Raw genomic sequence first — 22,123 nt, 5'->3', positions numbered from 1 at the left:
ATTCTGTCTCTCATATCAAGTCATTACTGATTTTGGCCTCAATTTCTTTTCCTTTAAATTAGGGATATATAACTGGGGAAATGGGAATAATAGAACCATGATCTTTCTTATAAAGTTATTATGAAGTCCAAATAGGAAAATGGAATCTAAATTCCTTTTTGCCTTTAAAACTCTTAAAGTTATCTTTCTTAAACTATAGGACACTTGTATTAGTTTTAGTTTTAGTTTTTTGGGAGGGAGGTTACATGTAGAGAGTTTAATATGACTGTTAAAGAGTTTTGTCAGATATCTGGAACTGGAACAATGACTGACTTTCATGGTCTAAGTGGAATGTCAGCTGTCTTCAAAACAGCTAAGATACTACTAGAACTCTTCACTCTTCTCTAAAGAGAAGACGCATTAGATGAAATTATTAAAAATCCATCTTTTCTTCATCCTGGAATCATAGCTCATAGAAAGTCCCTGGAAGGAAGGGGCCACCAGGCTGCCTACAGAAGGATGAACTGACAAAGGTCAGAAACCGAACCACTTAAAACTTTCGTGTTGCTTATGCAACACATAAGAGTTGATATTAGGCTAGTAAGGACCCATTGCATTTTTAGTCTGAATACACAAAGAAACCTAGTCATCGTCATTGTCATTGTCGTCATTGTCATTGTCGTCATTGTCATCATCGTCTTCTTCCTCTTCCTCCTGCTCTTCTTCCTCTGCTTCTTCTGCTTCTTCTTCTTCCTCCTCCTCCTCCTAATACCTTGTATCCATACACTGTTGAAACTACCTATCTCATACCTGTAGATAGCTTTTTTTTTTCTGAATGAAAAATATCATTGCCGCCTTTCTCCTTTGATATGTTTTGTGCCTAGCAGTTTGCATATAGAGATGCCAACATAATGAAGCAATAATTTTGACCCTCAGGCTCATTGTCATATTAGTGTATCTATCTGTAAAATTGTACCTAACACAGTACCTTGTTTGTAGGAAAGCCTTCATAAATACTATTGATTGGATGAAAACTTCTTAAAAGAACTTCAGAGACATTCAGGTTTTGAAATCTAGTTAGAGGGAAAAAAATGAAGTTTTTATCTAAGGTGACCCTTTTATAATTATGTTTAACTCAAGTCAAAAGTCCACAACTGATATTTTTGAATATTCCTAAACTTAGGGTACTATGACCCATCTGTATATTGCCATGCCCCTCTACAAATGGACCAGTTTCATCATTTAGATTGTTAGATGTACCTTTTGAATTCAATCGAAAAGATTTTGCCAAATTGTTGAAATTTTTAATATTATGATAAATGTATCTATAGTCTTCTGACACCTAAATTTTTTAATTTTATGAATTAGTAAGTAGCCTTATGTAAATGCTTATTATTCGATTGTTTTAGTTGTATCCAACTCTTACTGTAGAGTTTTCTTGACAGAGATATGAAAGTGGTTTGCCATTTCCTTCTCTAGCTCATTTTACAGATGAGGAAACTAAGGCAAACAGGGTTAAGTGACTTGCGCAGGGTCATACAGCTTGTAAGCATCAGAGTCCGGTTTTGAATTCAGGGTTTCCTAACTCCAAGCCCAGCATTCCTCACTACCTTGCTTTCTTATATGTAGTACATAGTCAGAATGGACATTTAATTAAAATGTTTTTTTGATGGATTTCTTGAAGTGGTGATTTTCCACAATCCTTCCATCTTCACATATTTGCTTCTGACAGTGGGAATCCACTACTTAACATTTTAGTTCTAAAAGAAATAAATGTATCTACCTATAGGAAATCTCAAACCAGCTGCTAAATCCATCTGCTATGAACAGTCTTGCCATTATTTATTGCATTATCAGCAGATGCTGTATAATAACTGTTAGTTTGGAATAAGTTGCTCCTTGAGTTAAAATATTCCATTTTATTCACTAAACCAACCAAGCTATTCTAGCGATGTCTTCAGAGGAGAGAGACTTCTCCAAAGCCTTGGAATTAGGTGGAGATCTTAGGGTAACTGAGTGACAAATGAAGTACCTTGTTACTTTCATGGTATTAAGAAACTAAGCCAATCAATCCCAGCCTTCTGGTAACTAGAGATAGATGTTTTCTTAATAGTCTTGGGGACGCAATGTGTGTACTGTGCATAGTGCATCGGCTTTAGAGCTAGAAAGACCTGGTGTGGGATCATGATTTAGATATAACACATGACATGTTATTTAATCTTAGCCTTGGTTTCTTCATATGCAAAAGAGGGGAAATAATAGCACTTCAAAAAGTTTTTACAAGGACCAAATGAGCTACTACTAGAATATTACCATTATTAATATTCCTATCATTATCATACAACCATATTTCCTTTGCTTCCTAGGAGGTGCTCCTCGTCTAGAATCTGTTGGAGAAGATGATGAGCTGACAGTAGAAAATGGTGATCCCAGCAGGGAGATGTTGGAAAAGTTATCTCGGAGTGCCCGGAAACATTCCCTTCCACAGCAGCTGGATTCTGCTGGGGCAAGACAGGTCAGTCCAATGGCTCTTGGTTCCCTGACTGCCATAATAATGCCTCAGCCCCCTGATCAAGCCAAGGAGAGGTCTTAATCCCTCTTTTTTTCTGTAGTATTCTGCAAGGACTTGCCTTTTCTTTTATCAACTCCCTAAGGGCAGAGACTAAGTCCCTCATTTATATCTATGAAGAGAAACTGAATTTTTGTAGTATCAGCAATGTGCTTTCTGTCTTAGTGATAACGCTAATGTATGTCATGGAAAAATCTATATGAATTAATGCATAGTGAAGTAAATAGAGCCAAGAATACAATTTGCAGAGACTATAATGTGAATGGAAAGAACAATAACATACAAAAAATAAAAAGTAAATATAGAAAGGTATTAAGATCAAATTGAACTTGAATGGAGAAATATAAGAAGATACCCTCAACCCAGCCCTTCAGGGAGATGGAAGGTCCACAGGTGCTTCACATTTGCATTTGTTTTCGGACTTTTGGGTTGTTTCAATCATTTGGGATGACTTTTTCTTCTCTTGAACAAATATCACTTATCTTATGGGATGGGCTCCCTGGGAGAGATAGATGAGACAATGATGGTGATAAAAGAAAGAAAATATAAATAAAAACTTATTTTTAAAAAAATCTAATGGGTAAGGATCAAGTGCTCTTGACTCTCCAACCTCATCTCCTAAGTGGTTTCCTTTCTATATACTGTGACTGCAAAAATATGGTTTTCAAGACTATGAATTGCCAAACTGTGAAGGTTTCAGCCAAATTTTGTAAAGATAATTTTTAGTGTCTTGATTTAAAATTAAAAATAAGTGGTCGCCATGGAAAAATTCCCAAATATGAAAATACTCAAGTCAGCTGGGTTTTTATGGAGATTTTAATTAATACAAATGAAGGAATTAAGGGAAGGGAAAGGGACAGAGTAAGAGGAAATAGTAGGAAAGGGCCTAGGCCAAATGGCCTGGGCCTGAGCCTTAAGAGAGACTAGTCAGTCTTTTATCCACTCACCACAAGATTTTGTCCCAAGCAAAACTCCAACTAAGTTCAGAGACGCAGCTCCTCCACACTAACTCCAAAACTCCAACTACTCCAAACACCAACTAATCTGAACCTCCCCTCTCCAAGTTCAGAGAGCCAGCTCCTTTTAAAGAGAAATTTCTCTTGTGTCACCTCCCCTAAATTTTCACATCTACCAATCACAGTAGACGTTTTCCCCAGGACTGACCATTCTTAGTTCACATCTTCTTTTGTTATCACCTTCTCTGGGTAGACTAAAACTTCACACCTCTTTTGCTAAGCTTGCCCTTTGTAGGTTGCTTGACCTTTTAGTGATTAATTTAACCTTTATAGGTACTTAGCACCCTTTTGTATTAGATCTAAAAATAGACCCAGCTTAAGGGTTTTTGCTTCACTATAAGTATGAATTGGGGACTTTTCATTGTTCAGTAAGGAGTTTACAACTTTATTTTCCCCTAAGGCACTGCCTAAGTATGGGTGGAGTAATGTTAAAATTCCCAATACATTCCTGAAGTACCTTCAGTTGTTACAATAAGGGAATAGCTTAGCCAAATCTTCTAAGGTAGAGTCTGAGCAGTTTTAAGATTCACAATACTCTCTGCACTTCAACATGGAGTATTTTCTGATGGCTCTAGCATATTCCTTGTTTGTTTATTTTAACCACCTCTTTTCCTTTATTGTTCCCTAAGCCTGGAATGTTTTTCTTCTCTACCTTTTGACTGTGGAGGACTATTCATCCTTTTAAGTCCCATTTAAAGGTTGTATCCTCCAGAAAAGTTTCTCTGATTTTTCTAGGTGTTTTTTTTTAGTCATTTTCAGTCTTGTTCAATTCTTCATGATCCCATTTGGACTTTTATTGGCAAAATGTGTGAGTGGTTTCCCATTTCCTTCTCTAGCTCATTTGACAAACTAGGAAACTGAGGCATAGGACTAATTGACTTATCCAGGGTCTCACAAGTAGCATCTGAAGCCAGATTTGAAGTCAATTCTTCCTGGCTCCAGACAAGGCATTCTATTTATTGCAACCCCTAACAGCTCTTTTTAGCTGACAGTAACTTCTTGCCCCTTCCTTCTAGCTCATTCTTTGATAATGTATTTAGATTATCATTTTGTATTACATTTATCCATGTGTGTATCATATCCCTCTGTCAAAGCTTAAGTCCAATGATGACAGACTGCATCTCAACTAAAGTTTGCTCCCTACTCTCCCCTTCCATCCAATTCCTAGCACAGTTTTCTGTACAGAGGCATTTAATAAATTCTTGTTAAATTGAATTGCATAAATGCTGCTTCCTTCATGGTTCTGGAGATATTCAAGGTGACAGGGTTGTGATAGATAGTGTGGAAGGGACAAACTCTCTGGCCAGGCTGTAAGGCAGTCAGCAGTGTTATTTTCCAATAGGACTTGAGCTGAGGAGGAGAAAAAATTCTGTTGGGAACCCAATTTCTTGATTCTCTTCTCTGCTGTGTGTTTTGGATCTAAGAACTGAATTCAGCTGCCAGGAGACAGTGGGGCCTCACAGTGGTATCCAGGCTGTGGTCAAACCCCTATCATTTATCTAGTACAGCCATCAAATGCTGGAATAGCCTGTGGGGAGAATAAGGGGGAACATGGGTATGTGTAACCGAGTTCTGTGAGAATATAGTGAAAGGAAACTGCTAGGAACAATGTATTTCAATTTTGTAAACTTTAAAGTACTATGTAAATGTCAACTGTGGTGGTGGGGATGGTAATGGTAAAAATAAAAATATTAAGTATTTCACCATTTAGCTAGAGTTTGTTGTATAATCCCTGATGAAACATCTCTCCTCAGGTTACTCTTCTCAGACCAGCAAAAAAAAAAAAAGAATGATTTACATAATTTCTACAATACAAGTTCTTAATCTGGAGTCCACAGACTCCCCAGAGAACTAGATTACTCTTAAGAAGTCCATCAACTCAGATGTGGAAAAATAGCATCTCTATTTTCACTAACTTATACCTGAATTTTAGCATTTCTTTCTATTGTGAATGTAACAAGCTTTATTCATAGAAAGAGACCATAGATTTCACTGACTCAGAAAATGTTAAGAACTCCTGGATCTAGGTAGCAGACATTTATCAAGTGGCTGCCGTGTACTAGGCACAGTGCTAAGGATTGAGGATATCAATTCAAGAAAAAAGAAAGATGGTCCCTGTCCTCAGACAGCTCCTATTCTAATGGGGGAATACAGCAGACAAAAGCAGGTGAGGAGGTGCATCTTCACACAGGAGCAGACATGGTGATAAAGACCAAGCTAGAATCATAAATGAGAGGAAGATAAAGGAAAGTTGGCTAGAAAGCAAAGAACTGAAGATAATGAAGTTGGCGTGACCAGGGAAATCTGAGAGTCCTTAAAGAATTCACAAGGTTCACTTTTAAAGCCTTTCAATTATAGCAAAGCCTAGAAACAGAAGAAAAGTCATCCAAGAGGTAGTGTAAATACTGACAAAGAAAAGAAGATAAAGCAGGGGAGCAGGGGGTCACTATTGAACCTTGTCAGGTTTAGAAATTCCTCTGAGAGATGAAAGGGACCTCAAAAGATAATTTGCTTCAGCTTCTTAACTGCTAGATGGAGGGGGGGGGGAGATTCGAGGAGGACTGGCACCTCTGGTGTTAAGAGTTTGCTGAACCCTTGTAGGGCCATGCATCCACCTTTGATGTCTATATGTTACCCAACTTTCTCTTTGGTTCTAAGAAACTGTAGCATGTGCAGCAGCCACACTACAGTCAAACCATTTTAGCCAGAGGAACTAAAATAGATTGAAAATAATTGACCTACCTTAGCCTCATCAAGTGATTAGAGAGATGTCTACCCCAAGCATTTGAAGACTTCCTCTTGGTGGAATGTTCAATTGAGAGCAATTTGTTCCAGTAGCTATAAAGGTAGCTGAAGCAGGGGCTTCTTAAGAGTGGTCTGACATTGAAGAAACCAAGATCATCTATTGTATCCCAGGCCATTTCCAGTTTTCCTGACTTTTGTCTTACCACTGGACTTTGATGACTCTGGAAGAGAAAGTGAGACTGACTACTTTGTTCAACTCTGCCTCACTTAAACTCAGTTCATGGGAAAGTCAGGACATCATGCCATGATGCCATTGATCTTATTAGAAAGAAAGAATAAACAATGACTTCTTGGAGGTACTGCGGATAGAATACTGGGCCTGGAGTCAGAAAGACCTGAGTTCATGTCCAACTTAGGACATTTAGTAGCTGTATGATTCTGCTTTTCTCAACCTCTATTTTCCTCTTTGAGAAAATGAGAATTTTAATAGCACCTACCTTCCAGAATAATGGCTATGAGGATAAAATGAAATATTATTGGTGAAACACTTTGCAAATCTTATAATCTCTAGTTATTATTTTTATTCTTATTACTCAGGTATTTGATGGCTATGTATAAAATTACATTAATATTGCTAATAAAATGTCATGTTTATGGTCTTGTGTTACCTATAAGAAATCATTGAATCAGTGAAAAAATCAATCTTGCTATTTTGTTGATCCAAGGAGGTAGAAGAGCGAGGTTATTGGGCTTTTGGATGCTGATATTCTTGCTGGGATTAGAAGGGTAGGGTGGAGACAGAAAGAGAAACATAAAACATATTTGGGGCAGGGTTAGAACTAACCAAAGGAATGCTTTAAAGAGATCGGAACCAGTGACCTACCCAAAGCTTGTTGGCTGAAAACTTGAGGAGAGGTTGGGAAGTTGTAAATCAGCCATGTAGTTGGAATGTTTTCAAAAAAAAAAAATGAAAGAGAGGGCCTTATAACAGTCAGAGCCATGGAAATCCAGTGGTCTGGCAACATGTTTAACCTCAAACCATCTAAGAAACTGGGTATTTGCATGGCCCAGAAATAACCACTCACAAACCACCCCTCTACTCTCTAGTCATAGGTGAGCAGAAAAAGTCTGAGAAAGGAGAGATGTTCCATTCTTCTTGTCCCACATTTCTTTTACCTTTGTCTTCTACTTTCTTCTCATTTTTTCCCTCTTCTTTCTCTGCTACATCTCTCTTTTTTCTTTCTCTCCCATATTAGACAATAATAATGGACTTATTAGTAGAGAGAGTTACCCCTTATTATCTTGGAGACACTTCATGTGGGATAGTGTCCATTTGTTCCCAGATAGGAAAAGAAGGGTTAATAGGAAGAGACCTTGATACTCAATTACTCTGATGCAAAAACAAAGATGTTGGACATTTTGGGGCAGGGCTGAGGAGTTGAAAGAGGCTAAAGATTTGTGAGCTACCTTGAAGCTGCATATTTATTTATCACAAACACTTCTGCAGAAGAATTTGAAGACCTATGAACATGACAAGCACCAAATAAAATCACAGAAATTTCATTGACTATATTTGAAAAGGTAGGAAATAGCTTATTACTAGTGTGAGGGTCATTTTCCACTTGACTGTAAGGTCAAGTTTATTGACACAGAAGTGTTTGGAAACCAAAAGATGGAAGAAAAGCATGTGTATATGTGTATATGTGTGATGTCATACCATGAAAACCATTACAACTTGGCCAAATGAAATAAAATATTAATACCAAAAAAAGAAATGGATGGAGGAAAGGATAATACCCAATTATAACAATTCATGTTGAAGTACAAATCAATTGAATAGCATAAAAGAACCTAAAAATTGCCTTATTCTTGAATTACACTTGCCTAGGTGAGAGCCAAGACATCATCAAGGGAAGCTAAGGACAACACCAGTTTAGAATATAAACTAATTTCTGGCATTTTTCAAAAGAGAAGAATAGTGAAAGATCATGAAAGTGTCATCTCCTAAAACATCATAAAACAGTGAAAAGAAGAACAAATTTTAAAGAGGCTTTGAAAGAGACTCAAGTAAACATAATAATTTCAAGGGCATTAAAAAATGAAACAGATGGAGGATATCAAACAGATGAAAAATGGAAAAGATCTGTAAAGATTTTTAAAATAATCCTTTTCACCAAAAGTGATGTCACATCTGGATTTTTCCTGTATCAAAGTCCCACATGTTCTGCTTAAGTGAGTAGAAATACCATTGAAGAAAACAAAGATGGAAAAACCAGTAATTCTAGACTAGGAAGATACTAAGGAGATTCATACTGGAGTGTAAGAAAATAATCTGAGGACAGATATTATACCAGGGGAAAAAAGGGGGAGAGGCTGGGATGGGCACCTCAAGATTTGGGTACTTGAGGTTACAGTGAACCTTCTCCCCTAAAAACTCTTACTCCCTTCAGACTTCCCTCACCCTTAAAAAGATATTTGACCCCCTCCAAATGCCTTCACTGTCAATATCTTCACTCCAACATTTAAATTGCTGTCTGCTCTATCTCAGTGGCAGAAATGCCAAAGCTTGATTCAGTTTTCCTTTCCACAGGAGACAACAAATTATTGAGGGTGTGAAGAGATCAATTCTCAATATAGCTAAAGGAGGGGAAAATACCAATGACATGGAAAAAAATTCCAGATCTTATTATTACCAGAAAAAAAGGTAACTGAGAAAATATTAATAGATATTAATCTATGGCATACTTTCATAGATATAAAAAATTTTATTAGAATAACCTAATAATAAGAAGAATTCCATGTGAACTGGAATGACCTCCAGGAATTAATGCAGAGCGAAAGGAGCAGAACCAGGAGAACATTGTACATAGAGACTGATACACTGTGGTACAATCGAATGTAATGGACTTCACCATTAGTGGCAATGCAGTGATCCTGAACAACTTGGAGGGATCTATGAGAAAAAACATTAACCACATTCAGAGGAAAAACACTGGGAGTAGAAACAGAAGAAAAACAACTGCTTGAATACATGGGTCCAGGGGATATGGTTGGAGATGTAGACTAAATGATCGCCCTAGTGCAAACATCAACAACATGGAAATAGGTTTTGATCAAGGACACATGTAATACCCAGTGAAATCATGCGTCAGCTACAGAAAGAGTGGGGGCAGGGGAGGGAGGGAAATAATATGATTCTTGTAACCAAGAAATAATGTTATAAATTGACTAAATAATTTAATTTAAATTAAAGAAAAAAGAAAAACCTACATTCAGATTAAGAGCATACTGAATGACAATAACAAGGAAATAGCCAAGCTTTAGCAAGCTGCCATCTACTTTACTTTACATCCTTACTATCAAACAATTCACTAAAAGATACAGAGGTTATTTGAACCTATTACACTTGTTTTTAGCTCATTTTTATGGCAGTTGAGTGGTGCAGTAGGTAGACTACTGAACCTGGAGTCAAAAAGGCTTGAGATGAACTCATACCTCAGATACTGAGTATCTAAGTGACCAAAGACAATCTGTTTACCCTCTCATTCCTCAGTTTCCTCATCTGTACAGTGGGGATATTTTGTAGTACATATATCACAGGGTTATTATGAAGGTGAATGAGATGATATATGTAAAGCACTTTGCAAACCTTAAAGTAGTATATAAATGCCAGTCTGTTGTTTTTACTCTTGATTATAAAATGGCATCTGCTTTATTAATGCCAAATGCTACCTTAAAAGCTCCCTTCCAACAATATGTTTCCTAAGTAGATGTCAAAGTTATGTAAAATGCTTTAAAAATATAACAACTTGTTTGACCCTTTGGTTGTTAATATCAAATAAGGCATGGAATGGAGAGGCATTAGCTCACTACAGGTGCTTACCACTGTCATGTAGGTCATTTGGCACATAATCCATGTGGAAGAAAGATTCTGAGGTCTTCCAGATGTGCCTTTTTGCAGATGGCAGGATGTCGATTACTTCAAGCCCTGGAAGTTTGCAGAACATACCTCTTAGGCCACATCTGTAATCATTCAAAAGAGTTCCAAGTAGGACAAGCAGTGTAAAAGATGCCATCAAGGAAATGTGTGAATGACAAAGAAGACAAGCTACTCACATATCAAGATAGAAGGATAACTCATAAATATTTCATATGTTCCATACATAGTTTACTAGCAAAATCAAGGAAGTTCAAAGGAAGCTTCTAGTATACTGAGTAGAGTCTCTGTGAACTTAGGCGAGGAAATGTTGGGAGAGACACATAGGATAGGCAGGCATGGACATGTTGCTATCTGTATCTTTGTGAGTGGGCTATACTCAGATTAATGTGATGACAGATCTGTTAGGGGGTTAGAAAGGGAAGTGACTGAGTGTGGTAAGGACAGGATCATTTGTCAATCTAAGAAAGAGCTTCCATAGTCTGGAGATGAACAAGAAGCAATCATATCCCATGATAGTCTTAGGAAAGGTATACTCGACTATCCCCTTTACACTCACTCCCAACCCGTTATTTTTTGATGAGTTTAAGTCCTGGAGTCTAACATCATGAACTGCAAAAGGAGAATTAAGTAATCTGGAGTTCAAGAAATATCACTGTCAAATATTTCATTTCTACCTCAGTAGGTAGAAAAATAAAATTAAAGGCAGTAAGGAATATCATGTAATCTCCAAATTCTCATGTTAAATGAAAAAATGGCCTTTATTTTTTGCTTATGCTGGAATAAATGCAACTTCTGGGAAAATCTATAAGTCATCAAATTATATGTACTGTTATAAGACTCTTTTGAAGAGTAGCAGAGAGCTAAGCGGAATGCATTCTTTGATATATAACTACCTAACTTCTTGTTTGTGTTGTAAATACCACACTCTGCTGTACACCCATATTCTGTGGTTGATATACTGAAACAAAAAGGAAACTAGAATATGAATTGCTCAGAAGTAGAGACTATGGTATATATAGGAAAATATTTTCTTTCCTGTAGATGGATTAGAGGTATCCTATAGCAGGCTTGGTAGAATGTTTATAGAATGAGACTTATCTGGGTATATGTGTGGTTTGTGTTTTTATATGGCACAAGGGTTGTGTGGTTATGTGTGTGTATGTGTAAGTGGCTGAAATGATCTTGAAATGCTGATACTTTCCAACCAAGACTTTGACCTTGGCCTGGGGGGTCTATGTAGGATGCTTGCCAAATGAGAACCAGACCATTGATGGTTGTCCTATATCCCCAAGGCCTTCAGGTTTCCAGATCCTAGGCTCCAATCCAGGAAACAAGGAATAGGCTTCTGTGGCATTCTGCAAAGAGGAGGGGAAAACACAGTCTGCTAATGGATGGGGTTCCTAGGCACAAATTACACGTGGATGACACATGTTGAGGTTAATTAGTTCCAGCCATAGTTATCCAAAATCCGGCCAACTAGGCTTATCTCTTCTGAATTCTTCTTCTAGTGAAAGTGAATGGGTATAATGGACATAAAGAAAAAGTATAAACCGGGTCCAGCATGCTGAGATTTAAACAATTGAGTTTGCTTTTGGGTGATAAACAACTTCAAGATTTCAAGTCTGCATATTTTCATTGGGATAGAGATTCCCTACATTGAACATTGCGGACCCTTGATTAATTGGTAGACTATCCATAAAAATTGCTGTGGCACAAAAATTCATCACCCTGTGGCTAACCTGGTGATAAGCCTCTCCAATCTGGGCCAGGCTGTTTCTCTGAACAGCCCTTGCTGAAGCTTCCCAGCTTGGGCTAGGACCTGCCAGAGCTTACATTCCCCTAAATTAATCTTGGAGAACTAGGATAATCTGCACACCATAATGAGACATCAGAAGACCACTTGAATGGAAAGAAAAGATCCTCTAGTAGCAATATAAATGATTGAATTCTGACCATTGTGCATTATGGTTCAATATAGGAATATCATGTTGTGAAGAAGTCAACTCGGTCCTTAAGCACTGCTCAGGTGGAATCCCCTTGGAGACTAGCTCAGCCCTCCATTATCTCCAACATTGTGCTGATGAAAGGTCAAGGCAAGGTGAGAGCTTTTTAAAGGATGGCTTTATTCCTTTGAGGCAATTTGTTAAACCCAGGGCTATTATTGTTTTGTTTTTACTTAGAAGAAAGTTTAAATAAGAAATAATATTTTAGAATGTGACTTTTATATAGTTCTAAGTATATCCTATGAAAATCTTTTTCTCTGAGCTCAGGATAGAATGGATCTGCTGTTTCTCTTTCCTTTCCTTTTTGCTTCCTGTTTTTGGAGAGGTAAATAGTACCTCATTCAGGACACATGATTTGGCTGCAGAATAGAGCCCACCATTTTTAAGTTTCTCATGTTAAGAATGGCAGGACTTGTGACCTCAGAAGAAGTCCCAATTAAGCCTTATAGTGATTCCATTATTAGAGAATAAATGACCAGGACTTTTTAGATGGTTGTCTTAATATGAAGTGGAAAAGAATAAAATACAACAATGAAACTAATATAGCACCACAGTGGCACGAAATGATATTTCCTTATTCCTCAGAACCAATTTTAGTTTTCTAAGGGTAACAGATGGCCATTGAAAAAGAAAGTTGATCACAGGAGACAACTGGAGAAGAAAATACCAGCCATAATTTGTGTCCAAGTGATTACAATATTATATTTACTGAATTTGGGAATATGATCATGTTAGCAGTTATTTCTGCAAAGGGAGCTTGGTATGTTATCTCATTGTTGTCCTTATCTTACTGAAATTATCTATTATTTCTATGATTTATTTTTGATAATTCTTTAGTATTCAGTTATTTGGTCTAGTTGCTTTTAATGCTTTTTTAAGCAGCCCTTTATTTAATATACTTTTTATTGTATTATGGTCAGTAAAAATTGTCTTTCCTCTTTGGGACTAGGGTCTTGGCTTCAGTATTGTGGGAGGTCAAGATTCAGCCAGGGGCCGGATGGGCATTTTTGTCAAGACAATTTTCCCAAATGGAGCTGCTGCTGCTGATGGAAGACTCAAAGAAGGTGAGAGAGCATCTCCTGAGATAGAATGAAAGTTAGGCTTTGACTCATTGTGAACCTATGATTGCAAACAAATTGGGAAGACAGGCCAACGTCATTGATCTCCCCTCTTAACTTCTTAGGATTTTACATGAGAAATCTCTATTGATAAATAGCAAGAAACGTGTTAAATAGCAATGCCATAACACTTTTCAGTTTGAGGAACTCCTTTGTGATTGAATTTCATTGTGACATTTTATTTAATAATATACCAGAGGGGGCAGCTGGGTGGCTCAGTGGATTGAGAGACAGGCCTAGAGACGGGAGGACCTAGGTTCAAATCTGGCCTCAGATACTTCCCAGCTGTGTGACCCTGGACAAGTCACTTGACCCCCATTTTCTAGCCCTTACCACTCTTCTGCCTTGGAACCAATACACAGTATTGACTCCAAATCAAAAGGTAAGGGTTTTAAAATATATATACAAAAACTAAGAATATTATTCCTTTATGTAAATAATCTTTTTAAAATAGTAGTTAGCACTGCACAACCCCTATTTTTCCATGAACAGATTTCCTTTCCTACATGATTTAATCAGTATTTTTCATTTTTAAAAATGGTGTGAATATGTTTTTTTAAACTGGCTTCCAGAGTTACTTAAATATTACTACACTGAATCATCTGATTTTTGTCAGTCAGGAAAGGGTTAGCTAGAGACTTTTCCAGAGTAAGAATGATGATAGTAATCTGTGCTCAAACAGGTGATGAGACCAGGCTTACTGCTTCCATGGCAGAGGATTATTTCTTTATGTGCCTAAAGGAAGAATTAACTCTCCAGTGGAGTTTTTGGGTTTAGTTTCTGAACAATATGAGGCTAGCACAAAGCATTTATAGAATGGATTACTAGATTTCAGTTCATGTGGTTGAAACTCATCTTGCTTATTAGGGTAAACTAGAATGAGCCCAAGATGCAAGAAGACTCAATTCAGCTTAGTTTAGGGTGCCTGATCCCCTTAAATGCTGTCTTGCAACATTTCTAATGTAGTGATCTTTTCTGAATTAGCATGGTGTAATCTTGAACTAGTAACTTAACTTTTCTTGGACTTGTTTCCCTCATTGGTAGAATGAGGTGGCTTGAAGAGATGGCTTCTAATACCCCTTCCAGTTGTGGATGTATGAACTACATAAGTGGCCAAGAATAGGCTAGTAACAGTGAGGTCAAGGGTTTTTAATTTTTTCAGGATTCCCAGAATGAACCAAAGGATTGTTGTTGTTCACTTCCTTTAGTTGTGTCTACCTTTTTGTGACCCCATTTGGTGTTATCTTGGCAAAGATATTGGAGTGGTTTGCCATTTACTTACATTCTAAAGATGAGGAAACTGAGGCAAATGGGGTTAAGTGACTTGCTCAGGGTCCCACAGCTAATAAGTTTCTGAAGATTTATTTGAATTAAAAAATATGAGGCTTTCTGACTCCAGGGTTAACACTCTATCCACTGGGTTACCTAGCTGCCCCAAATCAAAGGGTACACTCATATTAAACAATTTAGGAAAATGTTTTTCCCAAGGCCTCTAGATTTTAAAAGCCCTGATCATCTTTGCTCTCCTATAGTCAGGAGAAACAATTAAGCTTAGCACATAGTTATCAAGAATAATTAATTAGTTAATGGCTTAAATGGAAATATGTTTTGCATGACTTCACAGGTACAGTCTTTATCAAAGAGCTTACCTTCTAAAATAGTGGGAAAGAGATGGAAGTAAGAAAGACATTTGGAACTCTAAGAATTATAAAAAATGAATTTTAAAAATTAAAATAAAAAATAAAATATTCTTTAAAAAAAGGAAGAATTAGTGAAATAAAAAAATACCAATAATGTACATACATTAGGTGAATTCTCCCTAGTCTGGATCCCTTTTCTCTTCCATGGAGGTAGCCTCCCCAGCAAGGTTTAGGCAGGTTTCTGGAACCTTTCTCCATAAATGGCTTTGTGATCCAAGACCCACACTATAGATCCACCCAAGTTCCATTCTTTGTATTAAATATTCCTAGTCATTGCTCTTGGAGTACGTATGGGAAGTCTCATCTAAGAAAACATTTTCCCTTTTTCAATTGTTTTTTCTTGTTGGGCATTTTTTTTTACTCTGTTGCTATAGTACCTAGGAATCATGAATGTTACATAATACAAAATGAACTAATGTTCTGAATGTAATATTTAAATTAGGTTTGACTCAATATGAGAGTTAAAAAATAATATTGTGGTCACTGTTTATAAAATATTAGCCCTAAGTCAAAATGACTGTTAGCACCTTTTATTTACAACAAGGTAGAGAAGGTGAAAGTGGGAAATATAGGAAGGAGACAAAGCCTGGTCTAGCCTACTGCCCTAAGTGCTGCTCCTGTGAAGTCTGGCTCAGCCCCTGGCAGGGGCTTTCCCAAATCCCAATCTCCATGTGGATTTCCCAGTAGTCCTCAGCCAGAAGTCCCCGGGGGTGTCTTCATCCAGAGTTCCACCAACATAGAACGTCTCCAAGGAAAAGCGTGTGTCTTCAGCTCTTCTCACTGATGTAAAATTCAAGGGAAGAGTCTCTCCAAAAGCCAAGGAAAGAAAAGGAGCCCAGACCATGTTGGTCTCTTCTTTTATACCCCCCTCTTCCATGTCATTTCCCATTTTTCCCCCCTCTTCACAGAAACCAATTGCAGTCTTTCAATTTGCCTTCTTGGGGGTAGTGCTTGTGGCCTTTGGGAATATGAACTAGTAAGTTACCAGTGAGCTCTCTTACCTAATGGTTTAGCTAGCTACTAAGTAGGGGTACTTTAAGTTCTTGATTTGATTAACTAAAAATAAACAAAGGGAGAGTTAATTCTATCTTCATATGAAATAGGACTCATAGCTCAGAATGGCTGACACAATAATTTAAGCCCTTTCCCATTTTCGAATGACATAACGAAGCACCTCTGCACATGCCATGGACTTGCTTTTTTGGTGAAGAAGCAGTTTCTAGGGAAAAAAAAAAAGCTCATATTGCGCAATGATCTAGATTCAAGCACCCAGTGGTTTCCAAACTTAATGACTAACTGCCTTTAAATGTGGGGCAAGGGCAGCTAAATGACTAGTGGATAGAGAGCAAGGCCTGGAGATGGGAGGTGTTGGGTCCAAATGTGGCCTCAGACAATTCCTAACTGGGCAGATCATCTCATCCCAAATGCCTAGTCTTAAAACTGATATTTACTGTTGATTCTAAAAGAAGATAAAGGTTGTTTTTTTTAAGTAATTGATATGGGTATTGGAAAAGCAGGTGGTTTCCAAAGGGGAGGATACTTTGGTCTTTAGGCTTCAGGACATAATACTTGACCCATTGTACTCAGAATCTTATAGCGTCTTGGGCACCTTGACCTCCTATTCATGTAGGAGTAGCCTGGCAAATGCCATGTGGCAATCTTTAGTGCTAGTGGCTTAAGTTGTCAGGTAGAAATGAAATGATGGCCTCAGGTGTCATCACATTGATTCCTGGAAATAGGATATTTACTGCCAAACTGAGAATTTGGCTGGAAAATAAAACCTAGACCTTGCATTTGAGTAGAATGTGAGCTATGTGAGAGAAGGGACTGTTTTGGTTTTAGTCAGTTTATACTCAACACCTGATGCAGGTCCATAGCAGAGAGTTAATGAACACTTGTTGAATAAAATAGGTGATGTTTTTAATAGTTTATTTTCATCAAAGATTAAGGTCTATAAATGCTAATGAAAAACCCTCCTTATCATTAATTGATCTGTTTTATCACTATATTCTAGGAGCTGAGGCTGATGCAAATGGATTGGAACAATAAAAGTCAGTCTATGACAATAAATCAAGTATTCCTTTAAGCTTTAGTTGAATGTTAACTTGGTCTTGCTTTGGTTTATTAGGGGATGAAATCCTTGAAGTGAATGGAGAATCCCTACAGGGACTGACCCACCAAGAAGCCATTCATACCTTTAAGGTAACAGAATTATAGCAGAGACCTATTGATGTATTTTTTAATTGATAATTGTTTCTTTTTTATTATGAATTTAACAGTCATCAATAAAAAGATATATTTCATTAAAGAACATCAGAAGCTTGAATAAGAAATTATCTTTATTATATAGTTTGTTTCTAAGAATTTATATGCACATGAACACATATGTTGCATATACTTTAATATGATAAAAACAAAACTTCTCTTTTGTACTGTTTTCTTCTGTGAATTAAAAATATTTTGTTGATGTTTTTTTTAAAACAACTTAATATTTCTTTTTTTTTCCATTTTGATGGTATTGTTTCCCCCTTTTGATACAAGTATATTTTGAATTCCGGCTCAGTCAATGTTCTTTTTTCCATAGCAACTCAAGAAAGGTGTTGTGACCCTTACAGTACGCACAAGATTAAGAAGTCCCAGCCTCACTCCATGTCCAACACCCACACTAATGAGCCGATCCAGTTCCCCAAACTCTAATACCAGTGGAGGAACTCCTGCACCTGGCTCAGATGAAGGAGACTCTTCTTCCCTTGGTCGTAAAGGCCCAGGACCCAAAGATAGGATTGTCATGGAAGTCACACTCAACAAAGGTGATGCGATGTGCTCCCCAATAAGTCCTGTTCTCTTATAAAAAATATTTACCTATAAAGCTTTTCTCATCTACTTCTCTCTTCATTTTCTTCTGAATTTCAGCTGACAAATTGAACTGTCATGTGAAAGTTCCTTTTCCTTGCCTAGTGAAACAATTAATCTGCCGCTGGAGCCCCATGGCACCCTCTCAATAGACACTGGAATTCTAAGTGGTGCTTAAAGGCATTATAGTAATGCAAAGAATCCTAATGATTCATATCTCAGATAAAATACATTTTATCAGACATTGAAGAATATACTAAGTAGCATCCGAATTTTTATCCAATAAAGAATGTGAGGCTATTTCTCCTGGAATAACATTGTTAATAAACAATACATGTATCTGCTAACAAAGAATGGCTCCTGCACTGGCCTCCTAAGTGATAAAGAGTGCAAAGTGAGTCTTGCCTCTTGCTTATAAAGGATATTGTGCCCTTTTTCTGATTCACCTGACAGTTCTCATTGGTGGATATTTCAAAAGAGAAGTTGTATTTGAAAACCTCAACTCCTCCCTCATTACTTCATCACAAGAGGAGTGTGTCCTTGCTAGAAAACTAGCCCAAGCTTTCACCAGCCACTTGGGTGGACCACTGTTACAAATTCAGTATAAAATTACAACAATTATATACTCTAATTCTGAAGCTAGAGAGAGGATTTTAGAAATAGTTTTGTTTTTTTTAAATTAGTTCAGCCAGGCTCCATGGCATGTGCCTATACTCCCTGCTATGGAGGTGAGGGAAGACTGGTGGCTTGTTTGAGCTCAGGAGTTTTGAATTACAATAGAACTAAAAACCAATGTATTGTAAGAACTAAATCTGGTACCATTTATTGTGAGCCTCTGAGAGTGGAGGCTGCTTAATGAAGGAGCAAACTAACTCAGAACGGAGCAGGTCAGAACTCTGGTGATGTGGGCAATGGGATCAGGCCCATGAATTACCATTGCCCCTGTAGCCTAGATGAGATAAGAACATCCAGGCTCAAAAGTACAAGAATTCAAGATGATTACAGTTATCAGTCAGTTATTCCTGAAACTACATGGTTACCAACTGAATGGCCACAGACAATCCCTGAGTTCATTCATTCTCATGTCTGTTTCTGTCTTCTGCTGACCCTTGGTAGAAGTACTTTTGGAGGAATACATAATAACAGAAGGTCAAAAATTGAATAAAGGAGAGAGAGAATTGAGGAGCTTCAGTAATCAATTCCTGAGTAAGCCAATGTTGGGTCATTTAAGAAAACAATAGACATTTGGCCTCCAATTCTACAGTGGCTCCTAATTAATAGAACAGATATTTCTTTCTCTCAGTTTTTTGGGAAAGGGCTAAGGGCTGATAAAGGGCTAAGTTTGTACTGGTTCATACTCTGATTCCAGCCACAAAATGAGAAGTTATTGGAGAAAGGGGAAATTTGCTCCTTGAGCCTAGGTAGGCATGTGATGTGGTTTCATTCAAAAGGGATAAAGTTGTTTTCTGTTGTGTTTTTTTCCTATTTATTTCATTTATATTCTGCTTTTTACAGAGCCAGGAGTGGGATTAGGCATTGGTGCCTGCTGTCTCACTTTGGAAAATAGTTCTCCGGGCATCTATATTCATAGCCTTGCCCCAGGATCAGTAGCCAAGATGGACAGTAGATTAAGGTAAGGTGTGAGCTTGTTAGCATGGGACCAATAAGTCAGTTCCAGAAATCCTTAGAAACATGACTTTCATACATTAGGGCAATGCTAAGTCATTTAGAAATGTAGATGTAATGAAATGGATTTAATTCATAGCTTGTAGAATCATTTTCATTATAGTGTAGTGGTTGTTTGTATGTATGTGTGTCCCCACGTATAACTCTTCTTATACTCTGACTGAAGAAAATGTTGAGCCAAGTGATATCAATTATGAAGCATTCAGACAACATCATCTTATGCTTGGCTGTCCTCATCCCAATTTGTTTGATTGTGCCACTTGGAGATTTGTTAATGGTACCTGGGGCAGAGTTATGCCGCACTCTTCATAACAAGCTGGCAAATACTGCAAGAAGGTACACTGCTTAGGGTTCTTCATGCCTTGATAGCCATGTTGTATTCCTCTTAGCTCTAGGTAACCTATGGTAGGTTGAGAATTATTGGAATATTCTTACCTGCTTCTACCTTTTGGATTTCTACTAATCCCTTGTAGCATATTATTAGCTAATTTTTCTTCTGAATTTCCACATAAAAAAGAAGAATCAACAACTTGTCCAAAAGCACATTAGCAGATTTTTTTCCTTGATTACTAGTATTATCTATTTTCTTTAATGATATCCCAAGATGATGATCCTTTTTTGAATGTTTCCTGGAGCCCACCAAGTGAACATATATGAATCTTTATATAAAAGAGTCTTTGTTTCATAAAACTGACTTTCTATTTTCTAATTTAAAGGGGGAAATAAGGAACTTATCCCAAATTTCTCATTAGTTCATTTGAAATGATTTTGAAAAAATTTTAGCAGACTCTTTTGAGCTTTTTTACTATGAATTATAATGCATTAATCGTTTCAAGATGGTAGGAATGAAGAAACCAATGGTGAGAATTATTGTGTTTATGTTTCTTTCTGAAAATGTCCAGATGGATAGTAATTCCCCTGTGCCAGCTTCCAATCTAATTTGTATTGGGTTGACTTTATAAATGATATGCTATGGTATTAGTGCCCATGGAGGAAAGGATGCCATTGTTCAACTTAAGGTTTTGGTGAGAAATTTGTCTTTGGACATATTTCTGAAGCATGCCTCTTGTCTCTCGGCAGAAAATTGATGGACATTAGGTGTTAAATAAGACATAGATTTTCCAACATTCCCAATGTGTGGTTTCATTTTTCTGAGCTATATGTGTTGCAGCAATGTCCAATTGCAAGAGGAAGTGATAATTAGAAAATATCCTCCCTTCCACCAAGAAATCTCTTTTAAGAAGCCAAGTACTAACTTAAATATTGATTATGTTTTCCTCCTCAGCCGTGGTGACCAAATATTAGAAGCAGATTCTGTCAGTCTCCGCCACGCTGCATTAAGTGAAGCCTATGCCATTCTGAGTGAGTGTGGCCCAGGACCAGTTAGCCTCATCATTAGTCGGCACCCAAACCCGAAGGTGAAGTATAGAATGCTACTCCTGGGGTTTCAAGAGGATGTTTTGTGGATTTCCCAACCAAAGGGCATATATTTGGGTGTACTTATGAGGAGCATTGATCACTTGATCCTGGTCCCTCTACCTGCAATGAACTTGCAAGGGCCCCATTATGACCAACAGAGTTATGCTGAATCTTTTATGTAAATGGAAGAATTACCTTACTTCACAGAAAAGTATGGGAAAACACTGTCATAATCCTAAACCCAACTGCTACTTGTAAAAGTGGAGGGCAACAGAAAGAATTTCTAAAGTTGACAAAACTACCCAGACACCAGATGTGTAAATCAGACAGAACTGACTGGGACTTGTTCATTTTGAGACAGCAGGACAGAACAGTCCAAACTGGACCATGTGGATATAATGAACTAGATGTTGGCCTCATCAATATTACATTTGGTAGAAGAGAAGTAGGGAAGATTTTTGGTCATCCAACCTTTTTTTTTAAGCACATGATGATTTGACAGTGTCACAAATAGTTATAGAAATATTGCCATCATTTTTGGAAATAGCCATGTCTTCATGTAGCTTCAAGAATTGGCCAGGTTTTTCACTTAACCAAATATATTAAATTATGCATAGCAATAAATAAAAACATTTTCTGAAAGGTTAAATAACCTTTCAGACTCTAGCTAGAAGTATTATGATTATTATCTTGTTATTTTTGTAGCTATTACATAGTATAGTGTATAGTATAGTAGATAGAGGATCTGCCTTCAATCTGGTAAGACCTAAGTTTAAAGCCTCCTTGTGATACATGCTGGCTCCACAACCTTGAGCAAGTCACCTAATCTTGGGCAACTCTAGGCAATTCTAAGACTCATAAAGACTTGCTTTGGTAGAAGTTTCCTCACAAAAATTTCCCTGCAGCAGTGAACTCACAGGTCCAATCTCTATCTCTAATAGCATTTTTTTATGAACAAATTAGTGGCAACTTTAAAAAAATATTTTTCCAGTCACATCTAATAACAAATTTTGGATCATTGTGTTACTGAGAAGAGCTTGGTAATTCACAGCTGATCGTCATACAGTGTTGTTTTGGTCAGCTCACTTCACTTTG

At 37.3% G+C, this 22,123-nt stretch overlaps 1 protein-coding gene across 6 annotated transcripts in view; it reads left to right on the top strand.

Moving 5' to 3' along the window:
• The window catches only part of PDZD2 (PDZ domain containing 2), a 514,756-nt gene that overhangs the window by 443,313 nt on the left and 49,320 nt on the right, over positions 1–22,123 (top strand). For all 6 annotated transcript variants that reach the window (XM_007487505.3, XM_007487504.3, XM_056824531.1 and 3 more), the window contains 7 exons: positions 2,346–2,494; positions 12,228–12,347; positions 13,202–13,316; positions 17,199–17,272; positions 17,655–17,880; positions 19,439–19,556; positions 20,895–21,027. In XM_007487505.3, coding sequence (XP_007487567.1) covers positions 2,346–2,494; positions 12,228–12,347; positions 13,202–13,316; positions 17,199–17,272; positions 17,655–17,880; positions 19,439–19,556; positions 20,895–21,027 — 935 coding nt within the window. The remainder of the gene's footprint in view (positions 1–2,345; positions 2,495–12,227; positions 12,348–13,201; positions 13,317–17,198; positions 17,273–17,654; positions 17,881–19,438; positions 19,557–20,894; positions 21,028–22,123) is intronic.

Source organism: Monodelphis domestica, chromosome 3 (assembly GCF_027887165.1).
Source record: "Monodelphis domestica isolate mMonDom1 chromosome 3, mMonDom1.pri, whole genome shotgun sequence".
NCBI lineage: Eukaryota > Metazoa > Chordata > Mammalia > Didelphimorphia > Didelphidae > Monodelphis > Monodelphis domestica.
The sequence above is the reverse complement of the archived record's forward strand: the minus strand, read 5'-3'. Positions and strand labels throughout refer to the sequence as shown.